Genomic DNA, 20,554 nt, shown 5'->3' with positions numbered 1-20,554 from the left:
TCTTGGCTTCTCAGCAGGCTCCCCAGAGAGGAAACAGCTCAGGGGTCTACTGGGCTGGCAGAATCATAGGCAGCTTGCAACATTTTCCCTGGTCCCAAGCCCAAAGCAGACACAGTCCCAGGACTGAATTGGTCACTGAATCAAAATGAGAATGTCTCAGCAGTGACCACTGTTTCCTGAGGGCTGGATGCTGTCCAACCTGTCCTTCTTCCAGCAACCAACCTCCCCTCCCCCCATACCAAACAAACTTGGGCCTGCTGAATATCCTGGAATTGTGGCCCCAACCCAGGGGGACTGAAGTTTAACGTGACTCCCACTGCGGGGGCAGAACCCCGTATCACAGAAATCATGGCATTGTATGTCTAAGTCAAGAGACTGACTTTCATAATTGTGATAATACCATGCACATCTGTCTGCAACTGACTTTCTTTTTAAATCAATAATCCAGTAATCCATTCAACAAATATTTACTGAACACACGTTAAAGCCAAGTATGAATTTTTTTAAAATTTTTATTTATTCATGTATTTATTTAGAGAGAATTCAAGCAGAGGGGAGGGCAGAGCCCAACTTGGGACTCGATCCCACGGCCCCCAAATCATGACCTGAGCCGAAATCAAGAGTCAGACGCTTAACTGACTCAGTCATCGAGGCGGCCTGATTTTTCTTTTTTTAATGCCAAGTATGAATTTTAAAGCTAGAGATATGGCGATTACATGGCTCTGTTTCTCAAGCAACACAAAAAACCAAAACCCCAAATTCCCTACTTTTCTATTCTCCATTAGGGGGGACAGGCTGCAAAGAAATAAACAAAGAAATAAGTGTATAAGTATAAATTGTGTAAGTTCAGTGAGCAGGGTGCTGTGTTTGCTAGTAATTGGGGTTGGCAATATTAAGTAGGATGGTAAGGAAAGGCCTCAGGTAAGGTGACATCTGAAGGATAAGAAGGAAGCAGTCATATGAACGCCAGGGGAGAAGTGTCCTACACAGAGATAACAGTGTATGCAAAGGCCCTGCGGTGCACAGAGGAAGCAAGGGGAGCAAGGCATGAGGTAGGTAGGTTGATATTGGTCCGAGCAGGAGCCTGGTAGGGAATTTGATTTTTATTCTAAGAAAAACGAGAGCTGGGGAAGGGTTTAAGGAGGGACAGACATGCATTTTTATAGGACTCTTTGGGTGCATAGTGGAAGATGGAGGGACAGACTGAAGGGCACATGGAGGAGGGGAAGGAAAATCAGCTTGGACACTACTGTGGTTGTCCAGTTAGGACACGATGTCCACTTCTGGCTGGGAGGTGGCCATGGAGGTAGAGAAAGGTAGATATCAGATATGTTTTGGAGTTAGAATCAGCAAGATTTGATGAAGAATTGGATGGGTAGAGAGGACAATGGGGAGGGAAAGGGAGGAGACTAGGACAACTCCTAGGTTTCTGGACAGACCACCTGGGTAGGTAGTTGTGCTGTTTACAGAGCTGGGGAAGGCTGGCAAGGAAGTTTCCACCCACTACAAGGTACTAGTAGGGAGGGACAATCTAGAGTTTCGTTGTTGTTGTTGTTTTTAAGATTTTATTTATTTATTTGTCAGAGAGACAGGGAGAGTAGAAGCAGGGGTGTGGCAAGCAGAAGGAGAAGCAGGCTCCCCACTGAGGAAGGATTTCCTGATGCGGGACTCGATTCCAGGACCCTGGGATCACGACCCAGGCAGAAGGCAGATGCTTAACCAACCGAACCACCCAGATATCCCACAATCTAGAGTCCTACTTGACGCATGTTAAGGTCGAGTTGCCCGTGAGATACTGGTAATAGTCAACATTTGTCGAGTGCTTACCATGTGCTAAACACTGTTCTAAGTGCTTTACCTATTTACTGATTTTGTCCTCATAAGAACTGTATTACTTTATTTGTCGGTCCCTCTTTAGAGCTAAATGCATTGAGCCGCAGACAGGTTAATTAACTGCCCACCATCCCAAAGCTTGGAGGCTGCAGGGCCGGGATCCAGTCCCAAGTGGCTGGGCTCCAGGGGCCACGCCATTGTTAACCTCTGTGCCCCACCACCCGCACGGCACCCGAGGAGGCAGCTGGATGCCTGCATGGGGAGCTGGGAGGAGAGGTCTGCGAGGGTATTAAAGCTGTGGGAATGGGTGAGACAATCAAAGGGTTCACCAGAGCTTCAGTGGAAGAGAAGAATGCCCAGGAGGAAAGACTGAGCAGTGGCAGGAGGAGGGCTGGGGGGGGGGGGGGGGGGGGGAGGGACTGGTCCCAAAGGGCAGGGGAACTGAGGTTCTGAGGAGGAGGAAGCAATCACCTGTATCAAAAGTTGCTGAGGGGTGCCTGGCTGGCTCAGTGGGTTAAGCCTCTGCCTTCAGCTCAGGTCGTGGTCTCGGGGTCCTGGGATCGAGCCCCGCATCGGGCTCTCTGCTTGGCGGGGAGCCTGCTTCCTCCTTTCTCTCTCTCTCTGCCTGCTTCTCTGCCTACTTGTGATCTCTCTCTGTCAAATAAATAAATAAAATTAAAAAAAAAAAGTTGCTGAGAGTGAGTAAGCTCTGCATAGAAAAGTGACTGTAGGCCACGGCAACTTGGAGGCCACTGGGGACCTTGCCAAGAGTGGCTTGGAGTGCTGAAGGAGTGGGGGCAGGAGCAGACGGGAGAGGCTGATTGGCCCGTGGGAGCAGAGGAGGCAAAATCCTCTGGGGTGGTCTTTGTTTGGAAATGTGAAGTCAAGAAAACTTTTTTTTTTTTTTTTTTTTGGGAAAGAAAAAAAGGTTTTTTTTTTTTTTTTTTCATAATTTTTTTTTTTTTTTTTTAGATTTATTTATTCATTTGGCAGAGAGAGAGATCACAAGGAGGCAGAGCAGAAGGCAGAGAGAAAGGGGGGGAAGCTGGCTTCCCACTGAGCAGACAGCCCGATGCGGGGCTCGATCCCAGGACCCTGAGATCATGACCTGAGCCGAAGGCAGAGGCTTAAACCACTGAGCCACCCAGGTGCCCCAAAGAAGGTATTTCTGAGGAATATTTTTTTATGTCAATGCAGACTTACTTTTTTTTTTAACACCTTTTAAAATTTTTTTTTAAATTTTTATAAACATATAATGTATTTTTATCCCCAGGGGTACAGGTCTGTGAATCGCCAGGTTTACACACTTCACAGCACTCACCATAGCACATACCCTCCCCAATGTCCATAACCCCACCCCCCTCTCCCAAACCCCCTCCCCCCTGCAACCCTCAGTTTGTTTTGTTTAACACCTTTTTATTATGAAAAATTTTAAACATATGTGAAGGGGGATAAAATGGGGACCCCACTCTACCTAGTACCCAGCTTCAACAATGATCAACTCAAGGTCCGTCTTGTTTCATCTATACCCCATCTATGTCTTTCCCACCTGCACGTGCTTTGGAAGTAAATCTCACACCTCATACCAGTGCATCTGTAAATATTTCCGTATGTTTCTTTAAAGGCTAAGGGCTCTTGTGTTTGTTGTTTTTTTTAAACATAAAACCACCATATCATTTACACACTTGAAGAAGTCATAGTCCCTTAAGATTATCAATGATCTACTCATTGTTCCAATGTCGGACTGTCCGAACTGTCTCATTTTTTTTTTTTAAAGATTTTATTTATTTATTTGACAGAGAGAGAGATCACAAGTAGGCAGAGAGGCAGGCAGACAGGCGGGGAAGCAGGTTCCCTGCTGAGCAGAGAGCCCGATGTGGGGCTCAATCACAGGACCCTGAGATCATGACCTGAGCTGAAGGCAGAGGTTTTAACCCACTGAGCCACCCACGTGCCCCTCAAACTGTCTCATATATGCTATCAGCTCTAAGAGTCTCAATCAGGAACCTATGAATGGCCACAACCGTGATTGGTTGATATCTCTTTTAAGTCTCTTTTGATCTATAGATTCCCCTACATCTCAATTTCTTTCCTTGAAAACGAAATGCATTTTTTTGGGGGGGGTCACTGAAGAACCCAGTTGCCGTTTTGCTGACCATATTCTGTGTTGCTGTGCTCCTCCTTCCTTTGCATATCCTATAAACTGGTAGTAGATCTAGAAAATTGATCAGATTCCGATTTTATTGGTTCATTTATTTTTCTGTAAGACTCCTACACAAGACACGTTGTACTTGATTTTTTTTTTTTAAATGGCAGCCCATTTGTACTGGTTAGGACATCTCAGGCTGGAACGCCAAGTCACACGGGCTTAGGCAGTGAGATCTAAGGAGGGTGAGGGCCCAGGGAGCTGACAGGGACTACAGGGCAGAAAACGTTTCCAGGGCTCCACGTTCCACCTCTCCAGACTGATGTCCTCATCCTGGGCCTCATGGCTTCTTAGGCTCATTCTTTTTGGGGTTCAAGTTGGCGATAGAATTCCAGACACCACCACCCATCCAAGGAAAACCAGTGCTGTCTTAGAAAATGTGGAAGCCGTTTCCTGCTGCCCACCCCCAGCCCCATCTTCCCTCCTGTCTCATTGGCCACAGCTGTCACATGCGCACCGTAAACCAGCCACCACGACTGGCTTCGTCTAATCCCCAGAACGGCAGGTACCTGAGGATTGAGTAAAATGAGTATCGCACACCCTTGCACGCTCTGTACTGCAGGACAAAGTTATCTGCAAGTGGAATTGCTGGGTGTTAGAGGATCTTTATAAGGGACTTTGATTTTATAGAAATGGCCAGATTGCCCTTTAACACTGTTTTATCAATATAAGCTTCCCCAGCCCGGGGGGGGGGTGGTGGGGGTGGAGGGGAAACGAGAGGCAGGGAGTGCAGCCTGGGCTCTAGTGTGCCAGACTGCCTGGGTTCAAACCCCAGATCCCCTGTGCGAACTTTGGGCAAACGGATATAACACTTCTATGCCTTGGTTTTCCTATCTATAAAATGGGGATGATGATGAAAATACCACTATTTCATCAGCACTCACGCTTAAAAATTATGAAGAGGGAGGGGCGCCTGGGTGGCTCAGTGGGTTAAGCCTCTGCTTTTGGCTCAGGTCATGATCTCAGGGTCCTCGGTTGGAGACCCACATTGCATGGGGCTCTCTGCTCAGCGGGGAGCCTGCTTCCCCCTCACTCTCTGACTACTTGTGATCTCTGTGTCAAATAAATGAATAAAATCTTTTAAAAAAAATTATGAAGAGGAGATGCTGAGCTGTTTGTTTCTCCCAGCTCCTGGTTTGTTAGTTTCCTGACACCTCCATATCCTTTACAGAATCCCTTAACTCCGTGCATGCCTCTCTGGACATAGTCCCCCCAGTAAAACCTCTGCCCTGTTGCAGCAGGTGTCAGAATTTCTTTCCTTTTTAAGGCTGAATCACATTCCATTGCACGGGTGGTCCTCATTTTGCTCTCCATTTACCCACAGATGGACATCTACGTTGTTTCCACTCCTGGGCCATTGGGAACAGGCTGTGAACACGGGCGTGCAAATATGTCTTTGAGATCCCGCTTCCAGTTCTTGTAGGTATAGACCCAGAAGTGGAATGGTTTGATCACAGGCAGTTTTATTTTTAATTTTTTAATTAAAAATTTTTAATTTATCTTCTTATTTCTTTAATTTTTAATTTTTTGAAGTGACACCATATTGTTTTCCATTTTACAATCCCACGAACAGTGCACGAGAGTTCCAATTTCTCCACATCTTCAACACCAGTTGTTTTTTTTTTTTAAGATTATTTATTTATTTATTTGATAGAGAGAGAAAGATCACAAGTAGGCAGAGAGGCAGGCAGAAGGAGGGGGAAGCAGGCTCCCCATTGAACAGAGAGCCTGATGCGGGGCTCGATCCCAGGACTCTGAGATCATGACCTGAACCGAAGGCAGAGGCTTTAACCCACTGAGCCACCCAGAGGCCCCAACATCAGTTTTTTTTTTTTCCTTCTGTCCTTTTTCTTTTTCTAGAGTAGACATCTCTCTCTCTCTCTCTCTTTTTTCTTTTTTAAAAAGATTTTATCTATTTATTTCACAGAGAGAGAGATCACAAGTAAGCAGAGAGGCAGGCAGAGGTAGAGGGAGAAGCTGGCTCCCTGCTGAGCAGAGAGCTGGATGTGGGACTTGATCCCAGGACCCTGGGATCATGACCCAAGCTGAAGGCAGACACTTTAACTGACTGAGCCACCCAGGCGCCCCTCTCTCTTTCTTTTTTTTAAAGAGGAGCCCAACAGGACTTGATCTCATGACCCTGAGATCAAGACCTGAGTTGAGATCTAGAGTCAGACCTGAGCCCCTCAGGCAACCCTGCGGCGGCCATCTTAATGAGGGTGAAGTATTATCTCATCGTGGTCTCGATTTGCTTTCCCTAATGATCAGTGATGTTGAGCATCTTTTCATATGTGCTTACTGGCCGTTCATATATCGTCTTTGGAGCAACATCGATCCAAATCCTTTGCCTGTTTTTGCATTGGCTCTTTTTGTAGGTGTTGAGTTTGTTTTTTTTTTAAATACTCTTTTTTTTTTAAGATTTTATTTATTTATTTGACAGAGACAGAGGGATCACAAGCAGGCAGAGAAGCAGGCAGAGAGAGAGGAGGAAGCAGGCTCCCTGCTGAGCGGAGAGTCTGATGCGGCTCGATCCCAGGACCCTGGGATCATGACCCGAGCCGAAGGCAGAGGCTTTAACCCACTGAGCCACCCACGCGCTCCTGTAGGTGTTGAGTTTTAGGAGTTCTCTATATATGTTGGATATTAATCCCTTAGCAGCTGTATGATTTGCTGCTCCCATTGTCTCCCATTCTGTGGGTTGTCTTCTCACTCTGTCCATAGTATCCTTTGATGCACAAAGTTTTAAATTTTTCATTGGGTCCAGTTCATCTATTTTTTTTTCTTTTGTTACCTGTGTCTTTGGTGTTATAGCCAAGATATTGGTGCCAAGTCCAATATTGTGAAACTTTTGTTGTATGTTTTCTTCTAAGAGTTTTATAGGCTGAGCACTTAAAAAGAAAAAGATTTTATTTATTTGAGAGAGAGAGAGAGAGAGAGAGACAGCAAGAGAATGACCAAGAACAAGGGGAGGGGCGCCTGGGTGGCTCAGTGGGTCAAAGCCTCTGCCTTTGGCTCAGGTCATGATCCCAGGGTCCTGGGATTGAACCCCTCATCGGGCTCTCTGCCCAGCGGAGAGTCTGCTTCTCCCTCTCCCTCTGCCTGCCTCTCTGCCTACTTGTGATCTCTCTCTGTCAAATAAATAAATAAAATCTTAAAAAAAAAAAACCTCTCATTAAAAAAAAAAAAAGAACAAGGGGAGTAGCAGAGGGAGAGGGAGAAGCAGACTCCCCACTGAGCAGGGACCCCCCAATGTGGGACTCAATCCCAGGACCCTGAGATCATGACCTGAGCCAAAGGCAGATGCTTAACTGACTGAACCACACAGGCGCCCCCTCCTTTTTTGTTGCTGTTTAAGATTTTATTTATTTATTTTAGAGAGAGAGAGAGAGCAGGGGGAGGGGCAGAGGGAGGGGGAGGGAGAATCCTAAGCAGACTTGGAGCTGAGTGCAGAGCCCAATGCGGGACTGGACCTCATGACCCTGAGATCCCAGCCTGAGCCAAAACCAGGAGTCAGATGCCTAACCGACTGCACCGCTCAGGTGACTTAGAAAAGCTTAGCTCTTAGGTCTTTGATCTATTTTGTGTTAATTTTTGTATATGGCATTATGTAAAGGTTTAGCTTCATCTTCTGCGGGCGGATATCCACTTGTGCTAGCACCATTTGGGGAAGAGACTAGATAGATGATTCTTCCTCCATCAAGTGTTCTTGGCACCCTTGTGGAAAACATTTGACCCCATACGTGACTGTTCATTTCTGGGTTCTCTCATTCTGTTTCATTGGTCTCTTTGTCAGTACTGTACTGCTTTGAAGACTCTAGCCTTGTGTTACGGTTTGAAATCTACCAGTGTGGGTCCTTCAACTTCGTTCTTTGGGCACCCTGGATGTGAGCCTTGTCTCTCACTCACTGAACATCAGCTCCGTGCTCGTGCTGGCATTAGGCTAAGCCTGGGACATACGAAGGTGAACAAGGTGCGTAGGGCCCCACCCCAGCAGAGCCGATGGTTTAGGGGCAGGAGAAAGATAAGTTCAGAGGTCATTCCGGGAGGTAGCATGTGAGTTAGCGTGGTCTTTGTGAGTTTCCACTACGGCGTGTTGTGGCTAGCACTCAGAGTACGGAAGGTGCTGGAATGGCTCATCTCCAGATCCCTGCACATGGACCCCAGATTCAGCGGCAGCTTTAGGAGCAAGTGACCACGTGTGTGGATGCTGTATCATTGGTTTTTATGAGTCTCTGCCCCTCATGCTAGATGATGCAGAAGAGATTCATTCTAAAACTAAGTCAGGAACACACGAGACTTGAATCAGGCTCGGGGAGATCATATTATTCTGTTCCAAAGTGTCTTCAAGTAGAAATGGTCAATGAACTGAGAAATTGTTGAGAAGACAATGTAATTTCCTTCTTCTTCTTCTTCTTTTTTTTTTTTTAGGTGTCCTTTGTTGAGAGTGTAGTTCGGAAACATTTGTTCACACTGGTGTGTATGTGTGTGTGTGTGTTTTAAGTAGGCTTCACGCTGGGTGTGGAGCCCAACCCAGGGCTTGAATTCAACGACCCTGAGATCAAGACCTGAGCTGAGATCAAGGATCTGATGCTTAATTGACTGAGCCACCCAGGCCCCCTTGGTCATTTTGTTCTGATTATGCTTATGTTATGGCCAGCTGACGAGAAACGCTGTGGGATTGTTTGAAAGGGAGAAGGGATTCTCGCAGAGACCGACAAAGGCCAAGATGGGGCCCTGGATGGATGGCACTCTGTAGGGATGGGCTGGCGGTCAGGGAAGCGTCCCTCAGCCAAGACACGACATGACCTGTAAGCTTGCCAGGAGGGGTGAGGCAAGGGTGGGGAAATTGCCAAGAGCAGAGAAGAGCTTATGGTGAGGCCCAGGGCCTGGAGAGGGCAGGGTTCATGCAGAACTGAAGGATGTCCGGACGAGTTGGGCCTTGAGGGTTGGGGTGGGAAAGAGAGGAGACAATATGGCGGCGACCATGGCTCTGGCCCTGGAGAGGCTCTCAACGCATGCTGTGGGGTCTGAGTGGGATTCTAAGAGGCATATTGGGCGTGGGGGGGTAAGGGACTGGAAGGATTTTCCAATGTGGTTAGATTCAGGACTTCGTCACATGAGGAGTCCCTTGGCTATGCCGAGGTGAGTGGCCTGGAATGGGGCATAGCCAGGTGGGGAGGTGTGGAGAGGGAGCCTGGAGGCAGGAGACCCTCTTGAGGCTGTTCCTGAACGATGGTGGTGGCCTGGTTGGAGTCATGGCAGCAAGTGGGGAAGAAGACAGGTGGACACATCTAGAACATGACCAGGTTGGCAGGTGAGAGGCTGGTCCTTGGCAGGATGTGGCAGGGCCAGCAGCCTAGTCCCATCACTTTATGAGCCTTGATGGCCTCATCGTGCAATGCGTGCCTTGCAGGGTTCTTTGTGGGGGGGGTGCAGGGAGGGGATCAGTGACAATATGGCTTCCTGTACAGCTGAGAGTGAGATACGGCCGGTGACTCGTCCAAGGTCGCTCAGCCTGTGCCCCAGCAGGATACTCGTTCTCTTCACCGGCTCTGCGGAGCCTCCTTGTCTTGGCACAGATGACCTTTATTGGAGCCCTGCTAGGGGAGGGAGAAGGAAGGTACTGTCTGTTCCTGCAGGCCTGCCGCAGACCTTGACGGAACCACAATAAATGCTGTGTTTGTTTGATAAAGCACTTGGCTTTTGGTCTCGGCAGGAGGAAGGGCTGGGACAGGTGTGGCAGGAGCAGGGCAGCCCCGCGGCACAACGGTGGGAGGTGGAGTGGGACAGAGCCGCAGGGCCTGGAAGGGGGTGTCCAGGGCTCTGGATTTTGGAGAAACCTAGAACTTTCTCAAGACCCAGACACTGCCCTCAAGTTCCCAGACCCCGGCCTGGCTTTGTAGACCAAAGCATTAACAGTACCAGCTCACGTTGCTAGAGGTCCTGTCGTGTGCCTCGCCTTGGGCTAGGTGGGCAGGCAGGCCTTCTTTCCACAAACGGGTGCTGGCCTGCGTTGGGTGCTGTGGGCAGATAGAAGGTCAGGACAGTTTCCCCAACCTTGGGGGATGACCCCCTGCTGGAGAGGTCTGACAAGAAGCCACACAACACGGTGCCGTCATGGGGTGAGACGAGGCCTCCCGGGAACCCGGAGGATGGCTCCGCTGGTCCTCCACACGGCCTGATGCTAGTATCATACCCATTTTGCGGATGAGGAAGCTGAGGCCCAGAGGCGTGAACTGCCCTGCTCAGCCGGCCCCATTTGGTTCTCCCTAATTTTTTGCAGCAGGGGGTGGCAAGGATAAACATGGGGGCCCTCGTGGGTCCTCTGGTTCAACCCCTTGTTGAAATGATGGAGAAACGGAGCCAGAAGGGGAAGGCATGTGCTCAAAGGCACCCAGGAAAAGGAAGGGATCTAGAAACCACTGACGCCCAGTCTCTCCTCCAGACTGTGGTTTTCCTGGATCCCACCTGTGAGCCTCCCCTCAGCTTGTGGTCTGTACCCCGCAAGGCCCCAGGCTGCAGCTTGTCCTAGTGTGGCCGGGAGGCATTACGCTCAGGCTGCCTTCTGGAAGCTCTTGGTAAATGAATAACCTTGCTTCCACGTCCCGGGCTCCCTGGGACAAAGAACCCACTCCATGACCCTCAGTTCCCACTTGTCATCCCCTGGCTCACCCAGGGCCCGAGACTGTGGAGGCAGATGCAACCCCTTCCGCCCTTCTGACCCCCCACCCCACCCCCAATTCCATCCCAGACAGGCCCAGAGAAACTTCTCTCGGTTCCCTCCCTCTCCCCTCTTCTTGCTGAACCTCCTCCCTCTCTGACCCTTCCCCCACTGAGCCCCTTCCCATCACTGAGCCCCGTCCTCCCCTCACGAAGGCCCCACTGAGTCCTGCTTTTCTGAACCCACACCCCTTCTCTCCAGCTCTCTTAGGATGTGTCTCCATCACTCATCCCCCACCCTTCATACTCACTGTCACTCTCCCCCTTTCCTCCCCCCGCCCCGCACTCCAGGCTAGAAGACTGGTCCCCCAAAGACTAATCAGGACCCCAACCCCAACCCCTCATGCTTTCCCGGAATCCTACAAAGAATGACCGAGAGCCGTAATCTCCTTCCTCTTCCTTGAGTCAGAAAGGGTGACAGCATGTCGGTTTTCTCTAACTAGAGAATTTGGGGGCAACCGAGCGGAGCATTCTACTGAAAAGTCTGGTGACCCCTGGGACCTTCTGCTTTAGCTTTGTTGCAGGCAAAGCAGTTTGAGATACACTATCTATTTGGAAATAATCCCAAGTCTCCCCAAGCCCAAATGCCTGTCCCTTGACCCTCGCTCCCTGTCAACTTGCTAACTTGGCTGAAACTCGCATTATAAGCAAAGCTCTTGGACTCATGGCTACATACTCTGATTTTACTTCTCATCTCTCCCTCGCCTTTCTGCCCGCCCCATCTGTCCCCACACCTCTTGCCAAGGCCACCAGGGACCACCTTGATGCTTTGAATCCCCGGCTTTCTCCTTAGGCCGTATCAGGCCTGACCCTTCCGCTACCTCGGACACCCTTGCCAACGCCCGTCTCTTGACCTTTTTTTCTCTTTGGTTTCTAGACTGACCTCATCTACTCTCCTGGTTTCGGGTGCCACCCGTGTGCTAACAAGAGACACATTTACTGCTCCCAAGTCCCAGGTCTCTATACATGTCCTGTCACTTCCTGGACGTCTCTGCCTGGAGGTCCCCTGGGCTTGCCAAACTTCGTGCACCCAAAACGGAACCCATCGGCTTGCCCCAGTAACCGGGTCTCCTATTTTGGAAATGGCACCACCAATCCAATCAGTGACCTAAGGCAGAAGATTGGGATTAACCTAATTTTTCCCCCTCTCCCTCACTCCACATATCCACATGCTTTTCAAGTTCTACTCTTCTTGCTTCCTCCCAGCCCCCATCAGGCCTCGCTCCAGGCCCCAGTGCTCCTGACTTTTTTCTGTCTGCACCATCTCAACAGGGATGGCTATGGAGCCTCTTGGATGGTATCCCCACCTATTTTTGGGGGGTGGGGAAGCAATATTAAATTTAATATTTAAGAGCATAAATCTGACCAGGTGTGTCTTTCCCTGACTCCCAGAAACACCAGAATAAGGTCCAGAGTTTGTAATTCCACATATGAGTCTCCATGAGTTGGCCTCCTCTGGGCCCCTGGGCCTCATCCTCATTTCTCTTGCACCAAGCTATCTGTCCAGCTGTGGGGGATCTCTCTTTTCCTGGTCTGCGGCACAGGCCCCTTTCCTACAGCCTGAAACTCCTGCGCCTTCTCCCAGACACAGGTGCTTCCAAGCCTGGTTAAACTCAAGCCCTAAGAGGGTCCCGAGTCCCCTCTCTCTCTTGGTCAAGGGTCCTGGGAAGAAAACGAGGCCCCTCTCTCATCTCTCCTCCCGGGGAGAAGATTCTGCCCAGCTTTACTTTTGAGGCGGTGTTTTACAAAAACAATAGGTCTTTTTGTTCTCCTCTTCCCAGTATGAAATCATCGCACTGAACGTTTCTCTCTCACGCACAGGGAAGACTCGGTGGGCAGCCAGCCGGGGAGGATGAGGAGTACAGACCAGAGATAGCACAGGCTAGCGAGGGAGGGCCCCTGACACCCTTCTCCGGCCTCCCCCACGCCTCTGTCTACTGAGCAGGCCGGTACGGCTCATACGTGCCTCTCGAGATTGGGCCTTCAACGTCCGGATCCCCAGGAAGGAGAGCAAATGGCCCCCTAGGGCGCGCCCAGCCCAGTTTCCAACCCCGCTTTCTTCGTTACCCAACGTCTGCCCTCTCTGAGCTTCACTCCTGGGTGCCCAGTGAGAGAATCCAGTCAAGGCCGACCCTGGCGGGGAGGGGACGGGTGGGGGCTGGGGGGCGATCCGCGGGGAGGCCGACGCCCTTCGGCTCTCAGGACAAGGAGGCGCCCGCAAATGCAAAACGAAAGGCTTTTATTGAAAAATATCCACTGGCCCTTTTCAAGACAGCCGGTCCCCACCCAACGCGGGCTTCGGGGCTGCTGCCCGACGGGGCTGGGCAGGCGCCGCGGCCCCCGCAGCCCCGCGCTCCGGAGGAACAAGGTTTCACTGTCCGTGCGGGCTGGTCCGCCGCGCGCGCCGTGGTCCCGCTCCCCGACCCTGGGGCCCAGGGTGGGGGGAGGATCGGGGGAGAGGCGTGCGGCGGGGAAAGGGGAGGCCGGGTGGGGGGTCCCTCGCAGTCCAGTGGGAGAGCTCCCGGCGCGTGGGGTGGGCTGGTCTCCGACGGGAGGCTGCGCGCCGGGCTGGTGGGCTCTCCCGCTCGAGGGGGGGTGCTGGGGTCTCCCCGCGGCCGCGCCTCAGACGTAGTCCTTGCGGTCGTAGGCCGTGCTGGTGCCGGGGCCGGCGGAGCGCGGCGCCGAGTAGAGGATCTTGGTGGGCGCGTACTTCTTGTCGCTCGGGGGGCAGGAGCAGCAGAGCAGCGCGCCCCCCAGCAGCTGCAGCGCGGCGGCCGCCCAGCCCACGTACAGCCCCGCGCCCATCTCACGCTTCTGCGCGTCGGGCACCAGCGGGTTGTAGAAGTCCCGGATGATGGTGTTGGCCGACCAGGACACCGGCACCAGCGTGAGCACGGCGGCCAGCAGGAAGAGCACGCCCGCCACGATGGTGATCTTGGCCTTGGCCGTGTCGTCCTGCACGCAGTTGGTGCACTGGGCGCCCACCAGCGCCACGAGCAGCCCGAAGGCGGCCAGCAGGATGGACACGACGATGAGGGCGCGGGCCGCCTGCAGGTCCTGGGGCAGCGCCAGCAGCGAGTCGTACACCTTGCACTGCATCTGGCCGGTGCTCTGCACCACGCAGTTCATCCACAGGCCCTCCCAGGTGATCTGCGCCGTGATGATGCTGCTGCCGATGAAGGCCGTCACCCGCCACATGGGCAGCGCGCAGCACACGATGGTGCTCAGCCAGCCCATGACGGCCAGCGCGGTGCCCGCGATCTCCAGGCCCATGGACATGGTTGCCGCGCGCCGAAGCCGGCTCTGCCGGGCGGCTCAGGGTGCGGGACGACGAGGGGCCGTGGCCGCTGGGCCTGGGCCGGAGCTGCTGCGCGCCGACGGACGGAGGCCTCAGCGGACGGGCGCACGGACGGGCGCACGGACCGACGCACGGACGGCGCGGGCTAACGGCTCCGCTCTGCCCGCTCGCGCCTCGGCGGAGCCTGCACCTGCCTGTGGCTTTGTGGGCGGGCGGCGGCGACTGGGCTGGCCCTGGGCTGGGGCCGGTGAGTCTTAGATCCGTGCCCAGAGCTCTGGCGGGGGTGGGAGGGGCGGAGCCGCCGTTCCCCCGGCCTGGGGACAGTGACGTGGCCCCACTTCTCACCTTCGCCGAGCGCACGGGGAGGAAGGACTTGGCCGGGAGTGGCGCCCAGCTCGGGGTGGGGGGTGCCAAGTGAGGGCGGGGCCTGCCACCCCGCCCCTCGCTTCTCGTCCCTGACCGTTCCCGAGTTAATTGTCTGGGGCAGGCAGGGGTTGCGGTACGGATCACGATCTGCGCGACACTGCCTGACTTCCCCACATTTTCGGCGCCATTGGCACAGGCGGCGTGGGGAAGGGGGTCTCTGCCAGCTGGCCAGGATCCCTGGGGCCTGGGAGCGCCCAGTGTGGGCGTGGCCGGGGCTGCTTTCCGGAGAAGGAGGCTGCCCCCGGAGCTGCGCACCTGCACCTCGGTCCCTCCCGCCCTGGCTGGCGCACAATCCGGGCTTGATCCAGGCCCTGGAGGTCTGCGCTCAGAAGCCAGGAACCCGCCTTTCCGCACCAAAGGTACCGAAAAGATGCCCCAAAGCAGCTCTGGACTCAAGTTCACTTCCAGCCCCACCGCAGCCTCCTTCGCTCTTAGTCCTGCAGTGGTCCCGGATACCTTTAGCAGGGCCGCTCTCCCTTCCCACAAGTCCCTCCTCCTCATCCATTCCTCTCCTCCTTCACCGCCTGGTCCTCCCTCCCGGGGAGCTATGACCTATCTTAATGAAATGGTGGTGAAAGGTTTGATCTAGGCAAAAGTGGGAAGTCAGAGATCTTACTTGTACTGTCCTTGCTCCCATGAACCTTAAAAGTAAAACTGCCAGTTATTTTACCAGCAAAAGTGGGTTTCTTTGGGAAAAGCAGAGGATTACAACCCAGGACGACCAAGCTGCAGCAAAAACGGTAGACAAGTCCAAAAAGCAAAGGAGAAGAACATTATTTTACGGGGAAGAAGAAGGAAGTTGGGGGGCCTTGTTCTGAACAAAAGTCCATTTAAAGCAAAGCAAGAGTTCAGGGTAATGACATTTCCCTTTCTCATTGCCTGAGTGGCAGAGGTGGTCAGTTTCTTCTAGAAGATGCCACATGTGGATCTGTCCGTTTGGGGCCCTATAACTGATGATTCTGTCCTGTTGAGGTTCTTCTGCTGGGGTCTGCAACTGACCATTCTTCCCTGTAATGGACACGGAGTGGTGGACTGCCCCACCTGCCTCCTTTTCCAGCATTCCAGGTCCACTTCAGTGAGGTTTTCTTTCATTAATTTTCACGTTTCCTTCTTTGAGATCAAGATCTTTCCTCGAAAGCATCATTGACCAAGAGTTAGGTATTTTGTATAGACTGGTTTTGTCCCTCAGGGCCTGGGAGGACCCAGGCTGGAAGGAAAGTGCATAGCAATTGGAAACCACTTCGGACCACATTTGAGTAACAAGGAGAGTAAGGAGGGAGAACTCTAGGGTACTTCTGTCTGAGGTCTGTGTCTTCTCCAGGTTATGGGCATTGGAGGTCATCTTAAAGGGTCGAGCTAGCATCACCTAACTGGGGACATTGTTTTTATGAAAGACTGATAGGCAAGTATAGAATCAAAAGTAACATGACAATTTCGAACTGTATGCTGATTCTAAATCGGGACGCTGGGTCCGCAAGTAGCCAGCTGAAAATGTTTCTTGGCTCTTAATTCCAGTTTAGAGAAGAGAAGTTTCTCCCTATGAAGGCAAGCCCAGGCTCATGGATGGCCCCCGGAAGTCCCTGCTTAAAGTAGGTACAAGAGCAGAATAGTAAATATTGCACAAGCACATGGAAAGAACCAATCCAGTGCACTGGGAAGAAACAGTGTAAGTATCAACATGAAGCAAAAGTGTAACTCTTTGCAGAGCAGCAACATTTCAGAGACTTATTATCTCAGGGCTCCCCACAGGCTAAGTCAGAGACCATGCAGCTCTCTATCTCAAAGTTGTGAGTTAGAGACCCATGTTGGGTGCAGAGATTACTTTAAAATATTTTTTAAAAAAATTATTTAAATTCAATTAACTAACATACAGTTTCAGAGGTAGAGTTCAGTGATTAAAAATAAAATCTTAAAAAAAAAAGAGGAGCGCTTGGGTGGCTCAGTTGGTTAAGCCTCTAATTCTTTTTTTTTTTTTAAGATTTTATTTATTTATTTGACAAAGAGAGAGATCACAAGTAGGCAGAGAGGTGGCAGAGAGTGAGAGAGAAGGAAGCAGGCTCCCTGCTGAGCAGAGAGCCCAATCCAGGGCTCAATCCCAGGACCCTGAGATCATGACCTGAGCCAAAGGTAGAGGCTTAACCCACTGAGCCACCCAGGTGCCCTAAGCCTCTAATTCTTGATTGGCTCAGATGGTATTCTCTGGGTCATGAGATCGAGCCCTGAGTGGGGCTCCCTGCTCGATGGGGAGTCTGCTGGAGATTCTCTCTCTCCCTTTCTCTCTGCCCCTTCTCCCCAAAATAAATAAATAAGTCTTTAAAAAAAATAAAAACTAGCAAAATTAGAAAAATAAATAATAAATATTGTTATCTCAAAAAGAACTGTGTTGAAAACAAATGTTATCGAATAATACAGTCTAAAGTTGTAAATTCAGAGACCGTGGATTTGGATAAGAATCCATGCTCAGTTCATAATTGGTTTTTATTTTAAATTTTTAAAAAAAATTTATTATTTTGGGGGGTGGGAGATTGGGGGAACCAGGTGGTGGGTATTAGGGAGGGCACGTATTGCATGGAACACTGGGTGTGGTGCAGAAACAATGAATACTGTTATGCTGAAAAGAAAAAAAATTATTATTTTTATTTTAAATAGTTTATCTTTTAGATTCTTAATTTTTTTCAGTTAATAGTTCAGATGAAAGAAGGATTTTTATGAATTCTGAACCATCTAAGCCTTCAGAAAAGAGCAAGTGAAAAATTACTTTACTCCGGGATCATGATAAAGTTGTCCCTGAAAGGCCAGAATCAAGAGAAGAGGTTCCACCCTTTTGCAAAGGCTTGAGAAATGCAGAGAAAGGGTATTTTCATTCCGTGGAAAAGAGAAAAAGGCATACAGGCCTGGTCTGGACATCCTGGAAAAGGTGTCTTATCAGATGCCCTCTTTTCAGTTCTGGGAAATCTTTGATTTTCAGGTCACCAGGTCCTATCAGGATTTGGTGCCTTTTCTTCCTTCCTTCCTTCCTTTCTCCCTCCCTCCTCCTCCCTCCCTCCCTCCTTCCATCTCTCTCTTTCTTTTTCTTTCTTTCTTTCTTTCTTTCTTTCTTTCTTTCTTTCTTTCTCTCTCTCTCTTCTCTTTTCTTTCTTTTCAGATTTTATCCATTTATTTGAGAGAGAGAGAGAGTTGGAAAGAGCAAGCAGGGGGAAGGAGAGGGACAAGCAGACTCCACGCTGGGCTTGGAGCCCAGTCTCACAACCCTGACATCATGATCTGAGCCAAAATCAAGAGTCAGACACTAAACCAACTAAGCCCCCCAGGCACCCCAGGGTCTGGTGCTTGCTTTCTTTCTTTCTTCTTCTTCTTTTTTTTTTTTTTAAAGATTTTATTGTTTATTTGGCAGAGAGAGAGATCACGAGTAGGCAGAGAGGCAGGCGGAGAGAGAAGGGGAAGCAGGCTCCCCGGTGAGCAGAGAGCCTGATGTGGGGCTCGATCCCAGGACCCTGAGATCATGACCTGAGTTGAAGGCAGAGGCTTTTTTTTTTTTTAATTTTTTAAAGATTTTTATTTATTTATCTGACAAGCAGAGATCACAAGTAGGCAGAGAAGCAGGCAGAGAGAGAAGAGGAAGCAGGCTCCCTGCTGATCAGAGAGCCCCGATGTGGGACTCGAACCCAGGACTCTGGGATCATGACCTGAGCCGAAAGCAGCAGCTTAACCCACTGAGCCACCCAAGCACCCCAAAGGCAGAGGCTTAACCCACTGAGCCACCCAGGTGCCCCTGGATGAAATCCATTTATATGAACGGGTTTCTCTGGATTATCCTTTGAACACCCGGGACAAATGAGGGAGATGCTTTTTGTGGCCTTAGGAACTTTTCTCCACAAAAGTTAGCTCATGAATGCTATCAGCTTGTCAGTACGCCAGTGGTTTAATGCTAGACGGTTGTAAGTAGTGGGAATTTTGGAATTTCTGGTAGGGCTCATTATTATTTGGTCCAAACCAGAGTTCTTTCTTTTTATTGAAGCTACAGTGATACATTTCCAATATTGTTTTTCCCTCTCTGGGGCCAATTGTTGGGTGTCTTCTGTCAGTTTTTCCAAAGTTACCATTTGAGATGGTATAGTCCAAAGGGATGGACTATAATGGATTTGGCTATTGGTCTCTTTGAGAATGGCGTTTTTGATGGAAAGATCATCAAGTTGGGTTACTTTGATCCTTCAAAAGTTCAGCCTGGAGGGCCTAGGAACCTTAATAAGAGTCAGAGAAGCTGGCAAAAGTATGACATTTAATACATTTTGGACATAGGAGCCATCTTGAATATTATTCCCATTGGCGATAAGGACACCTTGTTGTTTCCATAATTTTCCAAAGTCATGAGTTACCCGGAAGGCACACCAATGATCAGAATAAATATTTGTGGTTTTACCCTTGGCCTACAACTCAGCCTGTGGGGCTGAAGTAGCCAGAGGTAAAGGGGCTAGCAAGCTCAGTGACTTCAAGGGGGTTGGGATAGTAGATGGTGTTTACCATCATCATCCTTTAAGTAAGAACCATCAGTAAACTGGGGCGCCGGGGTGACTCAGTTGGTTAAGCGTCTGCCTTTGGCAGGTCATGATCACAGAGTCCTGGGATTGAGTCCAGGATCGGGCTCCCCACTGGGCAGGATGTCTGCTTCTCCTGCTCCCTTTGCCTCTCGTTCTTTCTCCCTCCCTCTCTCTCTGAAATAAAGAAATAAAATCTTAAAAAAAAAAAAAGAGGACCATCAGTAAACCATGAAAAATCTGCTTTGGTTAGAGGAGTTTCCTATAAATTGCCATTGGGTGTCCAAAGTTCATCTGTCAGCCTTAAGCAGGGGTTCCATCTTGGTACGTCCGCAGCCCTTATTCCAATGTCGGATGCCCTCCGTGTCTGCCCTAAACTTGAGCCAGCTGCGGTTTTCCTTTGGAGACTTTATGTCCCTTCAGGCCAAAGTTTTAACAGATGGGTGTTGTATTCCTGTGAAGAGGTTTGAGGAGGGGAGCAGAGAACCAAACCATTAGCATATTTTAATGAAGTAGAACCTGCAGAAAACTTGCTTTTCTAAATTTTTAATTGATTTTTGTTTCCTTAAGTAATCTCTAAGACCAACACGGGGCTCGAACTCATGACCTCAGGATCGAAAGCCACATATTCTACTGACTGAGCCAGCCAGGCGCCCCCGCAGACAACTCTCCACCATCCAAATCAGCTTTTTTTTTTTTTTTTTAAAGATTTTATTTATTTATTTGACAGAGAGAGATCCCAAGTAGGCAGAGAGTTGCAGACAGAGAGAGGGGGAGGGGGGAAGCAGGCTCCTGCTGAACGGAGAGCCCTATATGGGGCTCGATCCCAGGACTCTGAGATCATAACCTGAGCTGAAGGCAGAGGCTTAACCCACGGAGCCACCCAGGCGCCCCTCCAAATCAGCTTTTAAGGTGAGATGCTCTGTGAAGTCCTGGGGCATTACTGTCCAGGTGTATTTCCATTCTTTCAAGCAAAGGCAACAAGTTCATGACTATCCTTATCAGTTGGAATGCTAAAAAGGACCTCATAGGTCAATTGCAGTGAAACATTGGCTTTCAGTGGGAATGGATGTTGGTCGTGGCCCACTGGGGTCAGGAACACCGGGGAGGGGGAGGGATGACAGTGTTATTTATGGCTCAAAGGTCCTGGGCGGATCTCCATCCTGAGTTGTTGGGTTTTCTCACAGGTAAAATGAGGGTGTTAACAGTGACTCATACAAGGAATAATGAGCACCTAATAGTCATCGTCTATTATGGGCTTGATGCCTTGAAGGTCCTCTTTACGTAGACGGTGTTGATTCGTTATGGGAAGAGGTTTTGAGGGACCTCTTTGAATCTTGATGGTGGGTAGACAGTGTTTCTGCCAATATCAGCGGAGGATTTTGCCCGTAAAGTAAATGGTAGCCGATCTGATAGGAAAGAATGATCCGTGTCCCCAGATTCAATCACATTGCCATCAGAGACAACGCACAGAAAACACGCCAAAGGATCATTAATGTCTCCTGTTTGGCATTTCAGCTTTGTTTAATTAATTTC

At 50.3% G+C, this 20,554-nt stretch overlaps 1 protein-coding gene across 1 annotated transcript; it reads right to left on the bottom strand.

Annotated features, from left to right (window-relative positions):
* Nucleotides 1-13,235: 13,235 nt before the first annotated feature.
* Nucleotides 13,236-14,259, bottom strand: LOC111146188 (claudin 3). Its single transcript, XM_022501625.1, has one exon. It carries the CDS (start codon nt 14,036-14,038, stop codon nt 13,382-13,384), a length of 657 nt encoding a protein of 218 aa, XP_022357333.1. The 5' UTR covers nt 14,039-14,259; the 3' UTR covers nt 13,236-13,381.
* Between the last annotated feature and the right edge of the window lie 6,295 nt (nt 14,260-20,554).

Source organism: Enhydra lutris, unplaced genomic scaffold (assembly GCF_002288905.1).
Source record: "Enhydra lutris kenyoni isolate GAN:26980312 unplaced genomic scaffold, ASM228890v2 scaffoldscaffold13, whole genome shotgun sequence".
Classification (NCBI taxonomy): domain Eukaryota; kingdom Metazoa; phylum Chordata; class Mammalia; order Carnivora; family Mustelidae; genus Enhydra; species Enhydra lutris.
The sequence above is the reverse complement of the archived record's forward strand: the minus strand, read 5'-3'. Positions and strand labels throughout refer to the sequence as shown.